This window comes from Diaphorina citri, unplaced genomic scaffold, assembly GCF_000475195.1.
Source record: "Diaphorina citri unplaced genomic scaffold, Diaci psyllid genome assembly version 1.1 scaffold602, whole genome shotgun sequence".
In the NCBI taxonomy this organism is placed as follows: domain Eukaryota; kingdom Metazoa; phylum Arthropoda; class Insecta; order Hemiptera; family Psyllidae; genus Diaphorina; species Diaphorina citri.
The window spans coordinates 51,514-76,641 of NW_007378036.1; the positions used below are offsets into that span (position 1 = coordinate 51,514).

A 25,128-nucleotide genomic window follows, 5' to 3' on the forward strand; every position below is an offset into this window, starting at 1 on the left:
TAAATGTCTTTTCTTTGTGTTACTGTATCACAACTTTGGTGCTCACTGCAGCATTGTAGGATTTTTCCCAATATCTCAATAATCCTAACATCCAATGTTTACCTACCGTGCTGGCACCGGTCGCTATGCGCATTTATATGTCATAGCTACTCATTTTCCTCACGAGGCTGAGTGGGCCCCGTAACGGCCAGTCCCGGAATCAATCATTTGCATGATACAAATTTCTTGACCCCGCCGGGAATCGAACCCGGGTCTCCCGCGTGCAAGGCGAGTGCAGTGACCACTACGCCATGGGAGCTGGCACAGAGAGTTTAGCAAACTGTCATTTATGTCGTGAACATTTTTGTGAAATGTAATTAAAATTGTAGCTGGACAAACCAACTGATTCATAGTAATAGAATATTAAATTTTAAAAAAGATCTTTTTTTTTCAAGAGGTTTGATAGCGGGAACTTTAACTGCTAAGGTCTTACCGTCCCGAAACCGAAGAGAAGGAGGGTAGGATAGGAGAAAGCCAGCCGTTCCAAGAACGAACCCCTGTAGAATAAAATCCTCTCCGGGCGGAAATCGAATCTGCGACCTAACGCTCACAGTGGAGACGCGCTATCCTAAATTAGATCTTATTTGTGCACTATTTGCATTGGATAAAATATTTTGATTTTATTCGGTATCACCAATTAGAAACAATATCGCCTATTCTCATAGTAAGAAATACAGCTATTGTCATACAGCAGATTGTCATAAGAAATACAGCATAGTAAGAAATACAAAAATACATTAATATTTTTGTATGTGCAGGTGGAGTTTCTACACAAGATCTTAGTCAAGCCATCCTATGCTAAATCACCGGCTGGTCGTAAGGTCCTGTCTGTGTTCAAGAGATTCTATACCGCCTTGGCTCTACAGGACATTGTTAATGAGATGAGCCTAACTGAGGTAAATATATCCCTTTCAATCGTTATAATAACTGTTTTATTCTAGGCTGTCAGCTTATGATATGTTTTTTTCAAGAGGATTATGAGCCAATCCAATATAAATTGACAAAAGTTATTGCCAATCTTTGAATTATGAACAACGGAAGTCTTATCGTGTAGTGGTCAAGGCGCTACCTCGGTAGTGTAGTGGTCAAGGCGCTCGCCTGGTAAACAGGAGGGCGTGGGTTCAATCCCAGCCGAGGTATGGAATACCTACCTCGGTGGTGTAGTGGTCAAGGCGCTCGCCTGGTAAACAGGAGGGCGTGGGTTCAATCCCAGCCGAGGTATGGAATACCTACCTCGGTGGTGTAGTGGTCAAGTATCGTCCCGAAATAGGAGAAAGAAGGACGATAGGATAGGAGAAAGTGGGCCGTTCCAAAAAGGAAACTTATCTGTTTAGGATAAAGATAAAATCCTTTAGGATAAAATGGAATGATGTTCACCTCAAGCGGGATCGAACCTGCGACTTAGCGCTTACAAGAGTTACAAGGCAGGCGTTCTACATTCCAAGCGAACCAGGCTGGCAAAATATTATTTTGCTACAAGTTACAATATTTTCTCTCCCTACACAGGTGGCTGCCAAATACGCCTGTAACAAAGGCATGCTGCAGAGCCTGACTGGAAGAACAGCTAAGCCAACTAACACAACACCACAGAGAACAGGCACACAGCGAAGAAAAAGTTTGTCTCCAAACGACATTAGCTCACTGGAAAATATTGGTGAGCGTTTCAAACTGATTAACCAATCTTTGTTTTCGGACTCTCCAGGAAGTTCACAAATCCGAAAGCGACGTATTCCTGGAAGGTCAGCGCAGAAATGTCAATCTCCACGACTGCATAACGAAACAGTTAAAAGAAAACTCGACACCAATCCGACTTTGGGAGAGAAGAAACGAAAGCTGAACAACGAAGAACCTTTGGTTACGAATCTTCTGAACGGGATTGTTTTCAACGACACCGCTGTCAGTTTCTGTAATGAAGATGGAGTAAAAGAGAATGATAGACTGCCCAATAGAGAAAGCAATAGACTTGAAGTTTCAAGTGTTAGAAAAACACGGTCTAATAGTAGAGCATATAGAGAAGAGGTCAATGCAAAAGTTGCAGATGGAATCAGCAGACAACAAGCCAATTCAAAAATTGATGCTATCACCAGAAAAGAATCCAATGCAAATACTCTTAACGAACAGTCCGCATCCACATTTGCCGGCATGGTCACCCAGTTCTGCCGCAAGCTAGGATGGTCCGGGTTCGAACCCCTGGTGTCACAATTTTGTGCCCGGCTAGAATTCGGGGTCCAAGCCGAGCTTGTATCTCTGTTACAAATCGATTTGCTCAATTCCCTCCAAGCTAGAGCGTTGTATGATGCCGGGTTTGAATCCTTATCGGACGTAGCTAACGCGTGTGTTTCCGACATAGTTCGAGTACTCAACGTTGGAGCGTTTGGTGAAAACGTTTTCCTCAGCGGTGAGGATACGTTGAGTGAAGTGGATGCAGCGATTGTTGTGATTAACTCCGCGAGACGATTGATAGAGCAACATCTGGGCGTGGAGAATATTGAGTGGAATAATAGGAATTTGAATGAGAGTGAGGTGACGTATAGAGCTGGGCAGCGATTGTTGTGATTAACTCCGCAAGACGATTGATAGAGCAACATCTGGGCGTGGAGAATATTGAGTGGAATAATAGGAATTTGAATGAGAGTGAGGTGACGTATAGAGCTGTAACACCGCAGATTAGATTGAAGAGGAATGTGGGTGATACGCCGGCACAAGATGGACGGGAAGAAAGTGAAAGTCGTGCTGAGAATGTTGAAAGTAAAGCAGGCGGAAGCAAAGAAAAATCAGTCCACCCTGTGAATTCGCAACCTGAAATAATAGGAAGGACAGAACAAAATATTGTGAGAACTGACGAAAGAAATGCAGAAATTGTCGATAATTCAGTAAACATTCCTGAAAACGCCGGAGGCAGAGGTGAAGGAAAGTAAAGCAGGCGGAAGCAAAGAAAAATCAGTCCACCCTGTAAATTCGCAAACTGAAATAATAGGAAGGAAAGTACAAAATATTGTGAGAACTGACGAAAGAAATGCAGAAATTGTCGATAATTCAGTAAACATTCCTGAAAACGCCGGAGGCAGAGGTGAAAGATCAGACAATTCTGTGAATTTCAGAACTGAAATACTAAATAGCAAAGGAGGACAAGATCCATTGAATGTGAGAAGCGAGGTAGTTGTGGAAATTAATAGATCGAAATCTCTCAAGAATACGTTCATGAAAACCCATGAAAATATACCAAATACCTGTGATAAAACTCGTGTACCTAATGTATCGTGTCCGAAAGTACCCTGTGATAAAATAAACTGTGATAAAACGCCAAGCCAGATCTGTGATAACATACCCAATACAACTTCTGATACCACTGACAATAACATCAACATTAGCAAAGGCTCTGTGATAAAACTCGTGTACCCAATGTATCGTGTCCTAAAGTACCCTGTGATAAAATAAACTGTGATAAAACGCCAAGCCAGATCTGTGATAACATACCGAATACAACTTCTGATACCACTGACAATAACATCAACATTAGCAAAGGCTCTAAATGCAAGACAAGGTACAGTATGGACCTATTTAATGAATCGAAATCTCTCAAGAATACGTTCATGAAAACCCATGAAAATATACCAAATATCTGTGATGAAACTCGTGTACCTAATGTATCGTGTCCTAAAGTACCCTGTGATAAAACGCCAAGCCAGATCTGTGATAACATACCCAATACAACTTCTGATACCACTGACAATAACATCAACATTAGCAAAGGCTCTAAATGCAAGACAAGGTACAGTATGGACCTATTTAATGAATCGACAGATGAAATCAGTGCTGTAACAGTACTCAATCCTTCAGTAGCCTTAGACAATAGAGAGAAACCAACTGCTAAACAAAATAACCTAAACATGGTCAACAGGATTGAAGATAATCTTGAGAACATTGTTGATTGTGAAGAAAACAAAAAACGTGAGCATCAACTGTCCAACCATCCAGCTAATGGCGTTAAAGAGATATCCTTACAAGAAGAATATCAGAACAATCTAAACAAAGCAACCGAAGCATCCTTTATAACAAGAACTCAAAATAATAAACATCCCGAAGAAAATGATACCCAAGAAGAATTCTTACAATCAAAAGTTGAGATTAAATATAACAACAACTCAAAGAAACCAACTGCTAAACAAAATAACCTAAACATGGTCAACAGGATTGAAGCTAATCTTGAGAACATTGTTGATTGTGAAGAAAACAAAAAACGTGAGCATCAACTGTCCAACCATCCAGCTAATGGCGTTAAAGAGATATCCTTACAAGAAGAATATCAGAACCACAACCTAAACAAAGCAACCGAAGCATCCTTTATAACAAAAACTCAAAATAATAAACATCCCGAAGAAAATGATACCCAAGAAGAATTCTTACAATCAAAAGTTGAGATTAAATATAACAACAACTCAGTCGAAGAACTCAAAGGAAACGGACTCGGATATGAAAAAGATTATCGACTCAAAGAAGAATTGAACGAATTCCCACAGGGAAAAGCTCAAAAGCGGCTCAGTTTAGATCCATTCGATTCGAGTGGGGATGAAGATGTCATGGAAGACAAAATAATGTGTGAAGATCTTAACAAACCTATCAATGAGTTTGATGCAAATCTTGGAGGAGAAAGTCTGCTGGAAATGTCCTTGAGGAATGTGTCTTTCGATTCGGGAAATGTGTCCTACGACATGGTTGCCGATTCGGAAAATTTCACTCCAACCAATGTCAGAGGGAAGAGGTATTCCTTTGTTAGTTCAACCAATAGAGTGGTGAACAAATCAAGATATTCAGCCACAAGTCCAAATAATGGGAAACTGAAGCATTCAACCACAAGCCCAACCAATGTGAAAGCGAAGAAACCAAAGTCAATCAGTCCCAACGGAACAGCGAAACCAAGATACTCCTTGCGAAGAAAAACGGGAAAGCTCTCGCCTTCAAAGTCAAAGGTGAAAGCCAATCAAGTGGGATGGAAAAGGAAAAGCTCCTCCCGAAGTTCAAGTGATGAGGAGGTCTCTATTTGGAACGAGTTCAAACGGTCGCTAACGTTGGAGAAAGAATTGCCATCGATAGAGAAACAGTTGCCAGTGTTGCGGAAAGAATTGCCAACGTTCGAGAAAGAATCATCATTAACGGAGAAAGGTTTGCTGATAAAAGAGACACAGTCACCCATTTTGGAGAAAGCATCTTTGATGAACGAGACACAGTCACCCACTTTGGAGAAAGAATCGCTGATAAAAGAGACACAGTCAACAACATTGAAAAAAGATGTGCCAAGATTGAAACAAGATTTACCATCGATTGAGAAAGAGTTAATAGAAGAAACCCAGGAGCAATCTTTGGAGAAAGTGTCGGCCAGTATTGAAATCGAAAGCAAAACACTCCAAACTCCCCATATTGGATTCGTAAGAGACGGAGCTGAGCTGGTTGAAGATACCCTACTAACAGATGACAGCAAGAAACTTGTTAATAATGAAGTAAGCATGGTAGAAATAAACGATTCTCAACCACCAAACAAACAAGAAGTACAGAACAAACCTGACTTGAAACAAAAACAGTCAAGTCCAAACGAACAGACCGCTGAAAAACCACCAGTTAACGCTGACATTGTGATAGAAGACTCTCTGTTTGATTCTAGTTTCCCAAAAAACACCACAGTCAGACACACAGCAAAACAAAATCCACAAGTGTCTCCTAACGAAAATTCCCGAGAACATCCGAAGGACCTATTCTTGAAACCCGAAGTTCTGCCTTTGAAGAAAACCAAACCATTTTCTAAACAAAACGAAAATCCAACAAACCTTCTAAGAACCGACAAAGTCCCAAGTGATTCAGTCTTACTTGACGCTAGTTTCCCGAGTGCGACCTTGTTGGAAAATCAGGTGCTAAAAGAGCTAAACATGAAGAGTGCTAAATGTAAAACTGAAAGCTCTCAAATAATCAATCTTCCAGCAAGAACTGCTGACGTAATGAAAACAGCTGAAGTATTGGCTGTAAATCACGTAGATGCAATGATTCCAATGTGTAAAGATAAGAGAAAGGAAGAACCCTATTTAGATTCACCCAATGAAGACTCAACAGTTATTGATTCAAGTATATCACACGGATTCATCAATAACACAAAAGCTCCAATCCTTATTTGTACTTCTGCAAACAAGCTTAAACCCCCAAGTGCTTCTACTTCTGTAAGCAAATTTGGAAACCCAAGTACAACCCCGAAATCAAGACCCTCTCTTGGGTTCGAATCCCAGTTTCCAAACATATCTGCCATAGAGAGAGCACTCAACTTTGGTGAAAAGCCGTCTGCTAATGAAGAGAGTAATGATGAATATAATGAACCTCGTGAAACGCGAAGAGCAAAAGCTAGTAGAATCACTCAGAAGAATAAATCAGGCACAGAATCTAAAGAAATTAAAAACATATTAGATGATAAAGACGTCAAATCTAATGATAGCGAAAACAGTACACTTGAAGATAGTAAAGATTCAGACTCTACATCTAAAGAAGTTGAAGGCACTATTTCACATGATAAATTCACGAATAAAGATACTAAAGATTTAAAATCAAATAACAGTAAACCCTCGGAAGCTGAAGATTCTAAAGAAGAAGAGTCCAAAGAAATCAAAAAAGCAATGCCCAAAAACACTAAAAACAAACAATGTAAAAATAGTATCAACTTGAATTTCGAGGAAAGTATGGACATAGAATTAGAAGATATTACAGAAATAAAGCATAAAGGTAGTGTCAACACGAAGTTCCAAAGCTCTAAAGATACCAAAGACATAAAATCTAAAAACACTAGCCGCACTAACAAAAGACAACCCACGGGTCGATTTGACAAAGAAAACAAAGGCATTCCTGCTATGATAGATTTAACTTTAGAAAGCGAGGATGACTTTATAGAAGACGACCTGTGTAATGTGAGTCAAACTTCTTATAACAAACATAGAACACGCCAAGGGACTACCAAACGAAATGTTCGTTCTGAATTGAAGTCAAACTCAAGTGAGGATTTCATCACGGATGAAGAAATTCAAACAAACTTTGTAACAGTACAACAAAGCAGCAAGACACAGAGTATGAAATTGAGTAATCTCGCCAAGGGACTACCAAACGAAATGTTCGTTCTGAATTGAAGTCAAGCTCAAGTGAGGATTTCATCACGGATGAAGAAATTCAAACAAACTTCGTAACAGTACAACAAAGCAGCAAGACACAGAGTATGAAATTGAGTAATCTACAAACATCGAGAAATAAACCGCACCAAAGACGACAGGGAATTTCAAAAGCAACCGATGATGAGGGTCTAACTATAGAGAATTCTAGCAGTGATGAAGATATTGAACCATCTAAAAGGTTCAAATCAGATACTTGTATTACAAGGAGTAACAAAAATCTACCAGGAGATAACAAAGTTCATTTGGTTGACAGGAAAAGAGATGTTAAAACCGTAGGCAATAGAAGTAACAAGCATCTGTCTTCTGAAGAAAATAAAGCAGAAAACAAAGATCACCTGTTCAAGAAGGATATCGAAGCGTTTCCCAAGAATGAAATGGAAACATCGGATAATCAAGCTCATCATGAAACCATAGACTCTATCAGTGTTCTCGTTAGTAGTAACATGTGCACAACTACAACCCGGCTTAAACCATCTAATAGGACACCTACTCAAAAAATAGCTAAGCTAACCAATACAACACCTGCTGGAAGAACAGCTAAGCCAACTAACACAACACCACAGAGAACAGGCACACAGCGAAGAAAAAGTTTGTCTCCAAATGACATTAGCTCACTGGAAAATATTGGTGAGCGTTTCAAACTGATTAACCAATCTTTGTTCTCGGACTCTCCAGGAAGTTCACAAATTCGAAAGCGACGAATTCCTGGAAGGTCAACGCAGAAATGTCAATCTCCACGACTGCATAACGAAACGGTTAAAAGAAAACTCGACACCCATCCGACTTTGGGAGAGAAGAAACGAAGGCTGAACAACGAAGAACCTTTGGTTACGAATCTTCTGAACGGGATTGTTTTCAACGACACCGCTGTCAGTTTCTGTAATGTGCTCAACAAACCTGAAGATGGAGTAAAAGAGAATGATAGACTGCCCAATAGAGAAAGCAATAGACTTGAAGTTTCAAGTGTTAGAAAAACACGGTCTAGTAGTAGAACAAATAGAGAAGAGGTCAATGCAACAGTTGCAGATGGAATCAGCAGACAACAAGCCAATTCAAAAATTGATGCTATCACCAGAAAAGAATCCAATGCAAATACTCTTAACGAAATCAGTACAAAATCAAATATTGATACTAGAGGATCCAGTTCTAAAAATGCAATCAATAGCGAAGAAATAAATACTGTTGAAGAAACGCTTGGCTGTGATGGAACCATAACACAATATGAGAAGGGTAAGTGTGAATAGGTACACCTACTACCTACATATTTTCTGATTATTCTCAATTTCTCACTTATCTTTAGGTTGTGGTTATTTTATACTGGGTTAGGCTAGGCTTGCATTGATTTTGCCCCCTCTCTTTTCATAGTCCTTGCAAGAGTAGCAAGCCTATCCCGGTACATACGAGTATCTTATATTATAAGAACGAGATCCATTCACTCATTCACATTTCATAGTTCACACACTGATCGCTCTATCTCTAGAACCACAACACCTAGAAAGCTGAAATTTGGTAGGAATATTCCTTTTATGGTCTAGGTGTGCAATAAGAAAGGATTTTGCGAAAATCTAAACCGATCCTGAGATATGATCAATTTTTGATCGCTAAAATCACCATAAATACACAGAGTGCAGCTGCAGAGACTGCGGGAGAGAAAACTTTTCCTCGCTCGCCTAATATTTGAGTTTCGTTTATGTTTTTAGTTTGATAACTACAAGTTCGGCCATGCCTCTTCCACAAGTTTGGCCATGCCTCGGGATGAACTAGCGGGATTCCGGAGCGAAGCGACGGAATTCAGCTAGTTCAGCATAAGGCCACGGAAACCAAAACACACCTTCCCTTCGTACCTACACTATTTTCTTTACCTTCCCTCCATCATCACACTATTTCCTTCTCACACCTGCGTTACCATTGTCAAATAATTGGTGCCATAACTTGCACCACCAAATTACCCACCGAACCCGCCACACGACAAATAAAAACTTTCAAATACATTCTTTCTCCCCTCCTTTTCCCCTGTTTTCCCTCTTCTTCCTATTTTTTCCCTCCCCTCAACAAACCTATCAATGAGTTTGATGCAAATCTAGGAGGAGAAAGTCTGCTGGAAATGTCCTTGAGGAATGTGTCTTTCGATTCGGGAAATGTGTCCTACGACATGGTTGCCGATTCGGAAATTTTCAGAGTTAAAGCTGCATGGTGTGACTTTGGCAGTTAAGAGAGTTGGATCTCACTTGTCTTCAGCTAAATTCCCTTCAGTGATGAGCTATTGAATTTTTAACTTAGATTCCAGTTAGATTAACATCTTTAACATCCAACTGGAATCTAGTTTTACTAGTCTTGGGTGTTTTGTCCTGTGCCTCTCACTATTTAGGTACTATGACTTTTTATCAGATATCGATGTGATAAAATGTCATAAAATCTGATATTATTATTTTAGCAGATATTATGACAAAATAATTATAAGCACTCTCTATGCAAATAGAATGTGCATAGAATCTGATATTATTTTCTATTGTTATCTGGGATATAAGTGATATAACCCATTTCTGTATAACACTTCTCCCAATTCTAGCAAACAAATATCACGCCGATCTGATCGAGCTATTCAAAAACAACCGGGATCAGATTTTATTTCAATACGCTACTTTCGATGTGATAAAACGTCATAAAATCTGATATTATTATTTTAGCAGATATTATGACAAAATAATTTTAAGCACTCTCTATGCAAATAGAATGTGCATAGAATCTGATATTATTTTCTATTGTTATCTGGGATATAACCCATTTCTGTGTAACACTTCTCCCAATTCTAGCAAACAAATATCACGCCGATCTGATCGAGCTATTCAAAAACAACCGGGAGAATCCAAACGACACTTACGTTCTTCAACAACTCAGCCACATCGACCAGCTGACCCTGTCATTCAAAGTGGTTCAATCAGCCGAGAGTGACGTCATCGGGACCCGGTTTATGAAGAAGAGTTCTAATAGTGGAGGATTGAAGTACAAAGGCAAAGAGTTGGCTTTGATGTATATTGTATGGAACAATGATGTAGCATACTATGTGGACTTTAAACAAGCAGGTGAGATTTCACCTAATGTCATCTTCTCTTCGATTTCGGAATGATAAGACCTCTGTTGTTACAGCTACATATCAAATCTCTGGAAAAATAATAATAATAACAAAAAAAGTTACTCTGAACAAAAAAAGTTACTTCTAAAGAAGTTTTTGAACAAATTTTCGTGTTTCCAAACTTTGTGTTCAAATTAAATACGAGTACTTATTTCTAAGGTTGTAAGCATTTTCATTTAGGATTATATCCTTCACTAAGGCAAACCCGTCGCGTTGCTTCCCCCCCCCCACACAGTCACACACACACCACACATCCATCACACACACACACCCATCACAAACCACACACCCATCACACCACCCACACACACACACACACTCTCTCTCTCACACACACACACACTCTCTCTCTCACACACACACACATCACACCACACACACACATCACACCACACACACACACTCTCTCTCTCACACACACCACAGACCCAACACACACACCACACCCATCCCACACACACACACCCATCCCACAAACACACACAAATTTCATTAACATCTGTCAAGCCGTTTTCTCGTGAAAAGAGGACAAAAACAGGTCTACCGGAGTAATACGCCATTTCAGACTTGTTTTCAATGTGCCGCCATTTTGAATCGGTCGAATTTTCTGAAATTTTTTCTAAAGAATTTGCCGTTTACCCACCGTGCTCGGCGTAGCTCAACAAAAACGAACCGGAAAATAACCTATAACCTTCACGGGAGTGCAAGCAATAAGTTGTCATAGCAATCGGATGAGCGGTTTGGCCAGGCATAAAGTTAGAACAAACACACAACACACACAAACAAACAAATATTCATTTTTATATATTAGATTATTCATTATGTTTACAGAACACCTCGGGCTCAAACTCTTATCCTCAATAGTAACCAATCCCAAGTTTACCATCTACATGTTCAACGCCAAAGTCACCTCTGTATTCCTGTATAGAAGCTGTAATATCAGTGTCGAAGCTAAAGTTGTAGACCCGGGGATAGTAGACTGGTTGATAACACCTAGCACTGAGCCTAGACCTTTGAGAAAAATTGTAAGTATCGTTCAATGTGAGATCTCCTAAGGAATGGAGTAAGGTGAAAACCAAGCTGAACCTGGCTCAACATCCTGATCATATGCTAAAGAATTTCATCAAAATCGAACTAACGCTTAATTACTATTTTACTTAGGTTATTTATGAAAATGGAAAATGGAAATTTAGACAGCCTAGTTAGCTTGGAAGGTAGCGCTCCTGGCTTGTAAGCACTAGGTCGCGGGTTCGATTCCTGCCCGGGGAGAACTTTATCCTAAACAGATAAGGTTCTTTCTAGGAATGTTTGGCTTTCTCCTATCCTGACTTCCTTCTCTTTTCCATTTCGGGACGATAACACCTTTGTGATAGTTCCCTGTATCAAACCTCTTTTATGTTCATTATTGTTTTTTTTTTTTTTTTTAAATACCTTTTTGATTTTTTTAAACATACACAAAAAGCCCACTCCAAAGCTTAGGTGTAGGGGCAAACAGAATGTGTTAAGCTTATACGAATCAACTAGGTTAGGGGAAATGTATAACTCTTTTTAAAAATAGTGGTTAAGACACTCGCCTGACAATAAGAAAGGATTTTCCGAAAATCTAGACCGATCCTGAGATATGATCAATTTTTGATCGCTAAAATCTCCATAAGAAATACGCAGAGTGCAGAGACTGCGGGAGAGAAATGTTCCCATTTTCGAGATAATTCAGGATTGTGCAATATGTTTGGCTCCCTGTTGAATCAATCGGCAGAAGAAGCGCTAGTATTGTGGAAGCTGAGACCTTTCCTTGAAACTAAGCTTGGTCAAATGAATCTATGGAATCATTTCATAGGTAAGTCTCAAAGCACGGGACACTTTCTCTTGTTCCACTGAGTTGAGAATACCTGACCAGAGATTGAGGCCCTCGGATAAAATATTATTCCATATCCCAAATACCCCCCATATTAATCACCTATTAAAATCCCCACTAATTTGTGCTATGAACACATATACAACAATATGAGCGTGAAATCTGAAATATTCTGATTTCACGTTCAATATTTTAAACTTACGCCAATACTACTGTCGAGCATTTCTTCTCTTGGATTTCTTTCCCCATTAAGTACTCTTGTTCCACTAAGTACTCTTGTTCCACTAAGTACTCTTGTTCCACTAAGTACTCTTGTTCCACTGAGTACTCTTGTTCCACTAAGTACTCTTGTTCCACTAAGTACTCTTGTTCCACTGAGTTGAGAATAGCTGACCAGAGATTGAGGCCCTCGGATAAAATATTATTCCATATCCCAAATACCCCCCATATTAACCACCTATTAAAATCCCCACTAATTTGTGCTATGAACACATATACAACAATATGAGCGTGAAACCTGAAATATTCTGATTTCACGTTCAATATTTTAAACTTACGCCAATACTACTGTCGAGCATTTCTTCTCTTGGATTTCCCCATTAGAGAAGTGTAGACAGTTGCAAAAAAAAAGTACATGTAGGTAACTATTAGGTAGTATTGTACTTTTCGGGAACATTAAAATTGCTGTTGTACGTATTTCTTCTTTCTATTGTAGGAATTTCTTCTTATGATTTAAATTTCATTGTTATTTATGAGATACTTTTTGACGTCTTTTTTCATTTTCTTTTCTAACATCCAACTGGAATCTAGTTTTACTAGTTCAAGTAGTCTTGGGTGTTTTGTCCTGTGCCTCTCACTATTTAGGTACTATGACTTTTTATCAAATATCATTAGATTTTATTTCAATACGCTACTTTTGATGTGATAAAATGTCATAAAATCTGATATTATTTTAGCAGATATTATTACAAAATAATTATAAGCACTCTCTATAGTCTCTATGCAAATAGAATGTGCATAGAATCTGATATTATTTTCTATTGTTATCTGGGATATAACCCATTTCTGTATAACACTTCTCCCAATTCTAGCAAACAAATATCACGCCGATCTGATCGAGCTATTCAAAAACAACCGGGTGCTACCTTATTTTTGTACATAATTACAGTATCAGAATGTATTTATTGCATAAGAATTTATTTATCTATTAGGGAATACCCCCGGCCTAGTTTCTTCCTTAATATTGAAACAGTTTTCGGGGAATGGTGTTTACCTGCCGGAACATTTTTTTTTTTTTTTTTTTTTCTAATTCTCCTAGACTCGTTGGAATTTCATTTAGCAATTTCGGCACTTGGTTTGCGATAGTAGTTCTTCCGTAGTTATCTGAGCGCACGGCAGTGCGCCAGGCCAAGTTCCAGTAAGCACGCCTGTGTATCTTTACACGAACCGATTCGGTGAGATTTCATCACCTAATGTCATCTTCTCTTCGATTTCGGAACGATAAGACCTCTGTTGTTACAGCTACATATCAAATCTCTGGAAAAATAATAATAATAAAAAAAAGTTACTTTGGTATATTGCCTTCTAAAGAAGTTTTTGAACAAATTTTCGTGTTTCAAACTTTGTGTTCAAATAAAATACGAGTAGGTACTTATTTCTAAGGTTGTAAGCATTTTCTTTTAAGATTAGAGTTCAATCAAATTATATCCTTCACTAGGGCGAACCCGTCGCGTTGCTTCATTAGACTAGCTGAATTCCGTCGCATCGCTCCGGAATTCCGCTATCCCGAGGCATGCCCGAACTTGTAGAAAATAATAAAAAATACGGTCGCGCTGCGCGCTCTCTATAAGCTGCATCGTTATCAAATTAAAAACATAAACGAAACTCAAAATGTTGGTCGAGAGCGAAACATTTCTCTCCCGCAGTCTCTGCTTCCTGTGTATTTCTTATGGAACTTTAATTTTTACTCTACATATAAACCTCATGTCACTCATCCATTTAGTGGTCTTGCTCGGCGTAGTTTAACAAAAACGAACCGGAAAATAACCTATAACCTTCACGGGAGTGCAAGCAATAAGTTGACGAAGTTTCATAGCAATCGGATGAGCGGTTTGGCCAGGCATAAAGTTCGAACACACAGTCGAAGCTAAAGTTATAGACCCGGGGACAGTAGACTGGTTGATAACACCTAGCACTGAGCCTAGACCTTTGAGAAAAATTGTAAGTATCCACCACTGTATTATGCTAAAGTCACCTCTGTATTCCTGTATAGAAGCTGTAATATCAGTGTCGAAGCTAAAGTTATAGACCCGGGGACAGTAGACTGGTTGATAACACCTAGCACTGAGCCTAGACCTTTGAGAAAAATTGTAAGTATCCACCACTGTATTATGCTAAAGTCACCTCTGTATTCCTGTATAGAAGCTGTAATATCAGTGTCGAAGCTAAAGTTATAGACCCGGGGACAGTAGACTGGTTGATAACACCTAGCACTGAGCCTAGACCTTTGAGAAAAATTGTAAGTATCCACCACTGTATTATGCTAAAGTCACCTCTGTATTCCTGTATAGAAGCTGTAATATCAGTGTCGAAGCTAAAGTTATAGACCCGGGGACAGTAGACTGGTTGATAACACCTAGCACTGAGCCTAGACCTTTGAGAAAAATTGTAAGTATCCACCACTGTATTATGCTAAAGTCACCTCTGTATTCCTGTATAGAAGCTGTAATATCAGTGTCGAAGCTAAAGTTATAGACCCGGGGACAGTAGACTGGTTGATAACACCTAGCACTGAGCCTAGACCTTTGAGAAAAATTGTAAGTATCCACCACTGTATTATGCTAAAGTCACCTCTGTATTCCTGTATAGAAGCTGTAATATCAGTGTCGAAGCTAAAGTTATAGACCCGGGGACAGTAGACTGGTTGATAACACCTAGCACTGAGCCTAGACCTTTGAGAAAAATTGTAAGTATCCACCACTGTATTATGCTAAAGTCACCTCTGTATTCCTGTATAGAAGCTGTAATATCAGTGTCGAAGCTAAAGTTATAGACCCGGGGACAGTAGACTGGTTGATAACACCTAGCACTGAGCCTAGACCTTTGAGAAAAATTGTAAGTATCCACCACTGTATTATGCTAAAGTCACCTCTGTATTCCTGTATAGAAGCTGTAATATCAGTGTCGAAGCTAAAGTTATAGACCCGGGGACAGTAGACTGGTTGATAACACCTAGCACTGAGCCTAGACCTTTGAGAAAAATTGTAAGTATCCACCACTGTATTATGCTAAAGTCACCTCTGTATTCCTGTATAGAAGCTGTAATATCAGTGTCGAAGCTAAAGTTATAGACCCGGGGACAGTAGACTGGTTGATAACACCTAGCACTGAGCCTAGACCTTTGAGAAAAATTGTAAGTATCCACCACTGTATTATGCTAAAGTCACCTCTGTATTCCTGTATAGAAGCTGTAATATCAGTGTCGAAGCTAAAGTTATAGACCCGGGGACAGTAGACTGGTTGATAACACCTAGCACTGAGCCTAGACCTTTGAGAAAAATTGTAAGTATCCACCACTGTATTATGCTAAAGTCACCTCTGTATTCCTGTATAGAAGCTGTAATATCAGTGTCGAAGCTAAAGTTATAGACCCGGGGACAGTAGACTGGTTGATAACACCTAGCACTGAGCCTAGACCTTTGAGAAAAATTGTAAGTATCCACCACTGTATTATGCTAAAGTCACCTCTGTATTCCTGTATAGAAGCTGTAATATCAGTGTCGAAGCTAAAGTTATAGACCCGGGGACAGTAGACTGGTTGATAACACCTAGCACTGAGCCTAGACCTTTGAGAAAAATTGTAAGTATCCACCACTGTATTATGCTAAAGTCACCTCTGTATTCCTGTATAGAAGCTGTAATATCAGTGTCGAAGCTAAAGTTATAGACCCGGGGACAGTAGACTGGTTGATAACACCTAGCACTGAGCCTAGACCTTTGAGAAAAATTGTAAGTATCCACCACTGTATTATGCTAAAGTCACCTCTGTATTCCTGTATAGAAGCTGTAATATCAGTGTCGAAGCTAAAGTTATAGACCCGGGGATAGTAGACTGGTTGATAACACCTAGCACTGAGCCTAGACCTTTGAGAAAAATTGTAAGTATCCACCACTGTATTATGCTAAAGATTCCTGTGCATAGAATTTGTTTCCGATAGGGCACAAAAGGTAACGAGAAAAATTAATGCATATGTGTTGCCAAATTTCATCAAAATCGAACGAACCGTTAATTACTATTTTACTTAGGTTATTTATGAAAATGGATACTTACGAGTTGGTTATTTATCCCGACTCGGAGTTTCGTCTATTTTATAGACATTTTCAAGGGAAACTAGGGAAACCTACACTCAGTTTCCCTTGAAAATGTCTATAAAATAGACGAAACTCTGAGTCGGGATGAATAACCAACTCGTAAATATCCATTTTCATAAATACCCTAAGTAAAATAGTATTTACAAAGGATGTCAAAATTAAATAAATTCGTTAATACTAACGGTTAATGTTAATGCAAAACAAATACAGATGGACAGACAAACTCAATGCAAAATTTTCGAGTTGAAATTTAGACAGCCTAGTTAGCTTGGAAGGTAGCGCTCCTGGCTTGTAAGCACTAGGTCGAGGGTTCGATTCTCGCCCGGGGAGAACTTTATCCTAAACAGATAAGGTTCTTTCTAGGAATGCTTGGCTTTCTCCTATCCTGTCTTCCTTCTCTTTTCCATTTCGGGACGATAACACCTTTGTAATAGTTCCCTGTATCAAACCTCTTTTATGTTCATTATTGTTTTTTTTTTTTTTTTTTTTTTTTTTTTTTTTTTAATGCAAGGTGCGCTACCTTATTTTGTACATAATTACATCAGAATGTATTTATTGCATAAGAATTTATTTATCTATTAGGGAATACCCCCGGCCTAGTTCCTTCCTTAATATTGAAACAGTTTTCGGGGAATGGTGATTACCTGCCGGAACATTTTATTTTTTATTTTTTTAAGAGGTTTGATAGAGGGAACTGTAACTGCTAGGGTCTTATCGTCCCGAAATCGAAGAGAGAAGAAAGGATGGGAGGAAAGCCAGCCGTTCCGAGAACGAACATTATCCCATCAGGATAAAATCCGCCCCGGGCGGAAATCGAACCCGCGGCCTAGCGCTTACAAGGCAGACGCGCCATCAACCAAGCTAACTAGGCTGGCGAACTTTCTTTGGACAAATAATATTGAGTAATATGTGCCTAAATTTGGCTTCCCTAAATGTTGACGCAATATAATGAGCCAGACTAGTCAGCTTGGAAGGTAACACGCCTGCCTTGTAGGTCACGAGTTTCCGCCCGGGGAGCACTTTATCCTAAACAGATACGATTCGTTCTCGGAACGGCTAATTAGAGACGACAAGACCTCCTTTGTTACATTTCTCTCCATCGAACCTCTTGAAATGACACATGGCCTTTGTTGCTTGGAGTGCAAATAAATAAATAAAATAAAACCTCTTGGAAAAAAAAAACAACTTCAAAACAAATTTATTTTCCTGGGCCACTTAATAAACAATTATTGTTACTCTTCTTTCACAAGTAATTTTCATTTCTATTGATCAGCTAACGTTTCATCGTGTATTTGTCCATTTAGCGGCAGCAGAGAGACAAGCAGTGAACACATGTATACAAGGTTCTGCCGCTGATATAGTCAAAGCTGCCATGATAAAAACTGATGCACTCCTATGTGCAAGTCAACCTAGATGTCGACTTGTACTGCAAGTTCATGATGAACTCATATATGAGGTAAGGGTTGCACATGCATACAAGATTCTGATATAGTGAAAGCTGCCATGATAAAAACTGATGCACTCCTATGTGCAAGTCAACCTAGATGTCGACTTGTACTGCAAGTTCATGATGAACTCATATATGAGGTAAGGGTTGCACATGCATAGAAGATTCTGATATAGTGAAAGCTGCCATGATAAAAACTGATGCACTCCTATTTGCAAGTCAACATAGATGTCGACTTGTACTGCAAGTTCATGATGAACTCATATATGAGGTAAGGGTTGCACATGCATAGAAGATTCTGATATAGTGAAAGCTGCCATGATAAAAACTGATGCACTCCTATGTGCAAGTCAACATAGATGTCGACTTGTATTGCAAGTTCATGATGAACTCATATATGAGGTAAGGGTTGCAAGAAGATACAGATCTTCAGTTGTTCCCCCCCCCTTTCTTTTATCCACCAAGTGATTAAAAAAAATTGCAAAAAAAAAAAAAAAAAAAAAAAAAAAAAAAAAAAAAAAAAAAACCTGAGTCATCTTGTCTTGTCTTGCTTTTATATTGTAACAACGAAACGATCTTTAAAGTGGACATGTATGGTCTGTGTCGTAACATGCCCAGTGCCCATCCCATAGTACCTATGTCCCTCATCAGATGAGCGAGGAGAGACACAATACTTCCCATTTATGTAGGTGCTGGGTCAACACGAGACCACCAGAAAGTAACCTGTTGAAATACATATTTGCAATTGAAATACAAGTGCAAGTTTTTTGTCCATGAGGGGAATCGAACCCGAAACCTTCCGCATGACAAGCAATTGCGTTACCACTAGACTCCAACACCAACAACAACAACAACAACAACAACTCACGGTAATAAGAAGATCTGTAGGTACATACCTACGTAACCTACTAATCATGTTAAAATGCATGCTTAGAAAAAAGGAGTGAGATCCCCCACAAAAACACAAATGTGAAAAAAAAGGGAAGGTATGGAGAATTGTGTTCAACTAAGTCTACAATTTCCCATTGCTATCAAGACAGGATCTGCGTGGGGCAATGTATTGTAACAACGAAACGATCTTTAAAGTGGACATGTATGGTCTGTGTCGTAACATGCCCAATGCCCATCCCATAGTACCTATGTCCCTCATCAGATGAGCGAGGAGAGACACAATACTTCCCATAATCCCATTTATGTAGGTGCTGGGTCAACACGAGACCACCAGAAAGTAACCTGTTGAAATACTTGCAATTGAAATACAAGTGCAAGTTTTTTGTCCATGAGGGGGAATCAAACCCAAAACCTTCCGCATGACAAGCAATTGCGTTACCACTGGACTAACTGTACCTCTATTTTTCATTTTCTTTTTCCATTTTATTATTTTCCCAGGTTCCCAAGAGTGACGCGTCTCAAGCTTGCTCCCTGATTAGGGAAGGTATGGAGAATTGTGTTCAACTAAGTCTTATTATTTTCCCAGGTTCCCAAGAGTGACGTGTCTCAAGCTTGCACCCTGATTAGAGAAGGTATGGAGAATAGTGTTCAACTAAGTCTACAATTTCCCATTGCTATCAAGACAGGATCTGCGTGGGGAAATGTCCAATCTATTTGAACCTGTATCAGGTACGGAATTTTAATTTTCATACGATTTTTACCATCATATTGGGATGGGACAAAGTGAGATGATACAGTAAATAATATAGTAGAGTCTACAATTTTCCATAGCTATCGATCTATCTGCTTTATCGGTAGGAAATGTTCATTTATTTCATACGACTTGTACTGGGGCAATGTACAATCTATTTGAAGTTTGAACCTGTATCAGGTACGGAATTTTCATTTTCATACGATTTTTACCATCATATTGTAATGGGACAAAGTGAGATGAAGCAGTAAATAATACAGTAGAGTCTACAATTTTCCATAGCTATCGATCTATCTGCTTTATCGGTAGGAAATGTTCATTTATCTCATACGACTTTTACTTACTATGGAATTATGGTACCAATCTTATGGTGCTGGAAGGGTTGGCAGAGATTTTGTATTAAATATAATTATGTATATCTAGTCATGTTTACAAATATTTATACTTGTTAAAAATAGTGGTTAAGACACTCGCCTGACAATCAGGAGGGCGTGTGTTCGATCCCATCCGATGTGTGGAATTTCCTCGACATTGAGCATTTGACCACAATTAAAACGCTCCGATAAAAGGACTCTTTAGTACACTGTTCGCGTAGTATTTGTGTACTGTCAAATTTTAACTTGACGGTTCGGAGCGCTACCACGCTCCCTAATAGTATGACTAAGCACTATTATTGTCATCATTTATAAATAGATCAGTTGCGCTTACTTGGATGATGTTTCAAAGTCATAGAGCAGGAAAAATGAGGACCAACGGAAGTTTTCTTTTTCTTCTACGACTTCTAGATACCGAGATAAATCGTTTTAAAAAATACCGGTAAATCGTGAAGTTTGACGTCACGGCATACGCTCCTGTAGGCGATGACGTCATAATTCATGACTGCACCTGCATCTTTTATTTGTGCGCAAGCGTTTCTGCGCATTTTGACGTGAAATCTCTCTTTGAACTTTTTCATTAGAACAGCAATTAAAAATAAAATTTTCGACCTTTTACAGTTACTTTTTCGGAGTTTTGACCTCAGATTTGGATTTTTCACAACTTTGTACATAGGAATCGACCTTTTATTTATAATTTTTACCCATTTGCAACTGCTCCATTATTATTCTCAGAATATATATTATCTTCTGTTGCAGGCATTGGAATCAGCTCGACTCCCTTCAGTCCCGCTGTCTCAATCATCTCCTTCTCAAAACCATCTCGGACGATCTCTCCGGTCGTCGTATTCACACTCAATTCTCCACTCACACTCAAACCGGCCGTATCTTCACCGTCAAGCCCAACCTCCAAACCACACCCAAACAGTTGACCATACGTGGCGTGGATTTTGACCCGCGGAATGCTTTTGTAGCGGCCGAGGGGTGTGTGTTGATATGTGCGGACTTCAAGCAGATAGAACTCAGAGTTCTCACTCACCTGTCCCAGGATAAAGAGCTGAAGACTGCTATTGAGAGTGAGGTAATGAAATCGAGAGTGAGGTAATGGAATTGAGAGTGAGGTAATGAAATTGAGAGTAAGGTAGTGTAATTGATTTTAGTGATTCTTTTCTTTGTTCGTTCCTACAGTCAGATCCTAGGCAACTTTAAGTTAAGCACTATGGTCGATTGACTAATTCACGTCCTCACTATGATCTTTATTTCCCATGCCACCAAATTCCTTTGATTAGATCTACTTTAGAGCCAATGTCTATCAGCATAGAAGTAAGGACGTATGTACCTTTGGAGAGATAAGAGGTCCACTCAGCTTCGGAAAAATAAGCACAATTCCTCAAGAGAAGTACATCGTCTGTGGTTCAGCACGAGCCAATAAAAAAAAAAAAGCTGATTGACTCTCGATTTGGGTTCGAACCCTGGTAGACCAGGAATGTTTCGAATCAAAAATTTCAATTTTTTCATTTTAACGACCCTATCACTTTATTATTCCAGGATGACGTCTTCAAAAGCATCGCCTCACAATGGCACCGTCGGCCCCTGGCGGAAATCACCGAGGACACCCAAGATAAGAGGTCCACTCAGCTTCGGAAAAATAAGCACAAGTCCTCAAGAGAAGTACATCGTCTGTGGTTCAGCACGAGCCAATCAAAAAAAGCTGATTGACTTTCGATTTGGGTTCGAACCCTGGTGGACCAGGAATGTTTCGAATCAAAAATTTCAATTTTTTCATTTAACAACCCCATCACTTTATTATTCCAGGATGACGTCTTCAAAAGCATCGCCTCACAATGGCACCGTCGGCCCCTGGCGGAAATCACCGAGGACACCCGAACTCAAACCAAGTCCATCGTATACGCCATAATATACGGGATGGGTCCGCGCACCCTTGCCGCCAAACTTGATCTCAGTCTGGAGGAAGCCGCCGATCTGTATGTGAGCTTCAAGCGGAAGTATGCCGACATTGAGACGTTTTGTAACCGAGTGGTGGTTTCTTTCTATTGTAGGAATTTCTTCTTATGATTTAAATTTCATTGTTATTTATGAGATACTTTTTGACGTCTTTTTTCTTTTCTTTTCGTTTTCTAATTCTCCTAGACTCGTTGGAATTTCATTTAGCAATTTCGGCACTTGGTTTGCGATAGTAGTTCTTCCGACATAGCCAAGTTGAAACTGAGAGAAGGTTGAAGGAATTAAGATTCATAAGGCACGAAAAACTGGGACTGCAGGCTTGGCCTTTATTTTCTGATCTCACCACTTTTATAGGCCGACATTTTTGGATAGGAACTTGGCCTTTTTTTTCACATTTGTGTTTTTGTGGGGGATTATTTATTCGGGGTATTTCATCAAACCGAAAATCTTACTATGTATTTTAACATTCTAATTCAATTGACCGATTTCAGACATAGAAATGCCAATTCAGCAGATCCTCACCCGGTGTGAACTCCAGGGTCTGGGCTTCAATTCCAATCATATCACTGATCTCAACACTAAATTCGGGGTATTACATCAAACCGAAAATCTTACTATGTATTTTAACATTCTAATTCAATTGACTGATTTCAGACGTAGAAATGCCAATTCAGCAGATCCTCACCCGGTGTGAACTCCAGGGTCTGGGCTTCAATTCCAATCATATCACTGATCTCAACACTAAATGTACGCAAGTCATGGTGGCGCTAGAGAAACAAATGTATGAACTAGCAGGACAGTCATTCAATGTGAGATCCCCTAAGGAATGGAGTAAGGTGAAAACCAAGCTGAACCTAAGTCAACATCCTGATCACCCTATCGTTCAAATCAGAAGGTAGGTAACAACTAGTTCAATGTGAGATCTCCTAAGGAATGGAGTAAGGTGAAAACCAAGCTGAACCTAAGTCAACATCCTGATCACCCTATTGTACAAATCAGAAGGTAGGTAACAACTAGTTCAATGTGAGATCTCCTAAGGAATGGAGTAAGGTGAAAACCAAGCTGAACTTGGCTCAACATCCTGATCATTCTATTGTACAAATCAGAAGGTAGGTAACAACTAGTTCAATGTGAGATCTCCTAAGGAATGGAGTAAGGTAATATATACGGGATGGGTCCGCGCACCCTTGCCGCCAAACTAGATCTCAGTCTGGAGGAAGCCGCCGATCTGTATGTGAGCTTCAAGCGGAAGTATGCCGACATTGAGACGTTTTGTAACCGAGTGGTGGCCGAGTGTCGGCAGAATGGATATGTGAGGACGCTGTGTGGACGGAGGAGATATATTGAGGATATTAACGCGAGTGACAACAAAGCTAAAGGTAAGTTTACTACAACACACATTTCAATTTTCTTGCAAGGTGCGCTACCTTAAAAAGTTGGGAAAATGATGAACTATGTACTTATAATATTTTGGGATGGATGGGGACTATGGACAAGTATGAACGAAGAACTATTTATATTTTCATTTTACTGGAATAGACATTTCCAATCTTTCTAAGAAGTGATAAAAAAGTTAAGTTCTGATATTTGTAATATGTCTCATTGCCTCATATTACAAACATCTGAGCATATGCAAAATTACCTAATATGTAATACCTAAAAAAATTTCTTCTTCTTTTGAGGAGATTTTTTTTTTCCTGATTATTTTTAGGTGGAAAAATCAATTGCAAAAAAAAAATCCAAATTTCTTAATCGAACTTCTATGAGTACCAAAAGATTCAACTCTTTCCTATATTTAAACATTGAAAGTTTTAAAGTAAGCATCGTGATGTTCCAAATCTTCAACACACACGTTTCCCTCAGATATATTCCACATTAATTCTACATTGAGTCTTAAGATTGCCTGTCTATAATGTCTACCTGGTAACCGCGGAATAGCAACACGGGCAAATTATGCCTCATTCTGGTCAGAGGTACCTTCATTCTGCCTAAGTATCTCTCTTGAGGAAGTCCGACCATATGATTAGTACAGACCAAACATAGGTAATGTTCAAATTATAGCTCCGCCGGCCTAATATGTGAGTTCATTTCAAAACTCGACATTTGTTTGTGGGTGTTAACGTTAGTTTTGTTACATAGTTTTTTGTTTTTACCTATTCGTGTGAACAATACTTTTTTTGTCGTAAATTTTGCGTTTTGAAATCCAGCACATGTACTCGCGGGAGAGGTTTAAACTATGAAATATTTTAAATTAAGTGAAGATTTCGAGTGCGTTATTTTCGTAAACATTTCAAGAAGTTTTGTGATCAACTGTTTAAACTATGAAATATTTTAAATTAAGTGAAGATTTCGAGTGCGTTATTTTCGTAAACATTTCAAGAAGTTTTGTGATCAACTGAGAAGAGTTCCGGTGCTTTTTGTTGTGATTATTTTAAATTTTGTGATTATGCACATCCGTGATAGTTTGAATGTTTGTGAAATTTGAATTTCGTGTGACGTATTTTACATAGAAAGTTACAAAGTTCTTTTTTTTTTTTAATCTTTGTTTCGTTGTTTATTTGGGAATTCCGTCAGTGTTTTATTTTGAAAATTATGGAGATTAATGTAAGTATATCTTTTTTTTTTCTTCTTATTTTTCTAATTAATTATATATAATCTAATCTAGCTTAGAATTCCATTTAATCACAAGTCAGCCAGCCTATTTAGCTTGGAGGGTAGCGCGTCCTTAAATATTAAAAAAAAAAGAGGTTTGACAGAGGGAACTGTAACTGCTATGGTCTTATCGTCCCGAAATCGAAGAGAGAAGGAAGACAGGATAGGAAAAAGCCAGCCGTTCCGAGAACGAACATTATCCCATCAGGATAAAATCCGCCCCGGGCGGAAATCGAACCCGCGCATACAAGGCAGACGCACTACCAACTAAGCTAACCAGGCTGGCAAGTAGATAATTTGATTAGTTAGTTTGCTTTCTATTTGAATAGATAGCCAAGGACCTAGTACTGATCTAGTAGTAATGGAGCAGTTGCAAATGGGTAAAAATTATAAATAAATTTTTGGTCTGATGATGAGAATCTGAGTATTCTCGAAAGCTCACCAAATATTA

At 39.0% G+C, this 25,128-nt stretch overlaps 3 protein-coding genes across 6 annotated transcripts in view; all 3 read left to right on the forward strand.

The window, feature by feature from the left end:
- LOC103510462 overlaps nt 1–11,426 on the forward strand; it is a 29,806-nt gene extending 18,380 nt beyond the window's left edge. Inside the window, exons 9-17 of the mRNA XM_026824496.1 lie at nt 753–935; nt 1,546–1,590; nt 2,155–2,562; nt 2,679–2,943; nt 3,110–3,415; nt 3,565–7,035; nt 7,179–8,468; nt 10,052–10,321; nt 11,203–11,426. Coding sequence (XP_026680297.1) covers nt 753–935; nt 1,546–1,590; nt 2,155–2,562; nt 2,679–2,943; nt 3,110–3,415; nt 3,565–7,035; nt 7,179–8,468; nt 10,052–10,321; nt 11,203–11,426 — 6,462 coding nt within the window. The remainder of the gene's footprint in view (nt 1–752; nt 936–1,545; nt 1,591–2,154; nt 2,563–2,678; nt 2,944–3,109; nt 3,416–3,564; nt 7,036–7,178; nt 8,469–10,051; nt 10,322–11,202) is intronic.
- Nucleotides 11,427–17,905: 6,479 nt separating this feature from the next.
- Nucleotides 17,906–19,790, forward strand: LOC113467963 (DNA polymerase I-like). Of its 4 annotated transcripts, none has more exons than XR_003391863.1 (2): nt 17,906–18,184; nt 19,434–19,507. XR_003391863.1 is itself a non-coding variant. In XM_026824502.1 (2 exons), the coding sequence occupies exons 1-2, from the start codon at nt 18,101–18,103 to the stop codon at nt 19,651–19,653; spliced, it is 216 nt and encodes a 71-aa protein (XP_026680303.1). In that variant the 5' UTR covers nt 17,906–18,100; the 3' UTR covers nt 19,654–19,790. The 4 variants fall into 4 exon arrangements, 2 of the variants coding, with proteins under 2 accessions (XP_026680303.1, XP_026680302.1); XM_026824502.1 differs by lacking the exon at nt 19,434–19,507 and adding an exon at nt 19,522–19,790; XR_003391862.1 differs by lacking the exon at nt 17,906–18,184 and adding an exon at nt 18,343–18,446 and having other exon boundaries at nt 19,434–19,506.
- A 120-nt stretch (nt 19,791–19,910) lies between these two features.
- Nucleotides 19,911–23,457, forward strand: LOC113467960 (DNA polymerase nu-like). Its single transcript, XM_026824497.1, has 4 exons — nt 19,911–19,933; nt 20,820–21,141; nt 21,876–22,043; nt 23,254–23,457. Exons 1-4 carry the CDS (start codon nt 19,911–19,913, stop codon nt 23,455–23,457), a joined length of 717 nt encoding a protein of 238 aa, XP_026680298.1.
- Nucleotides 23,458–25,128: the final 1,671 nt, after the last annotated feature.

What these genes read in the sequence shown, in the direction of transcription:
- LOC113467963 (XM_026824502.1), top strand. Translation starts at nt 18,101, where the DNA reads ATGATAAAAACTGATGCACTCCTATGTGCAAGTCAACCTAGATGTCGA. An exon ending in ATGATGAACTCATATATGAG is followed by an intron (nt 18,185 to 19,521) that starts GTAAGGGTTGCA and finishes TTATTTTCCCAG; the next exon opens with GTTCCCAAGAGTGACGTGTC.
- LOC113467960 (XM_026824497.1), top strand. Translation starts at nt 19,911, where the DNA reads ATGGGACAAAGTGAGATGAAGCA. An exon ending in AGACTGCTATTGAGAGTGAG is followed by an intron (nt 21,142 to 21,875) that starts GTAATGAAATCG and finishes TTATTATTCCAG; the next exon opens with GATGACGTCTTCAAAAGCAT. An exon ending in GTCTGGAGGAAGCCGCCGAT is followed by an intron (nt 22,044 to 23,253) that starts CTGTATGTGAGC and finishes GAAGCCGCCGAT; the next exon opens with CTGTATGTGAGCTTCAAGCG.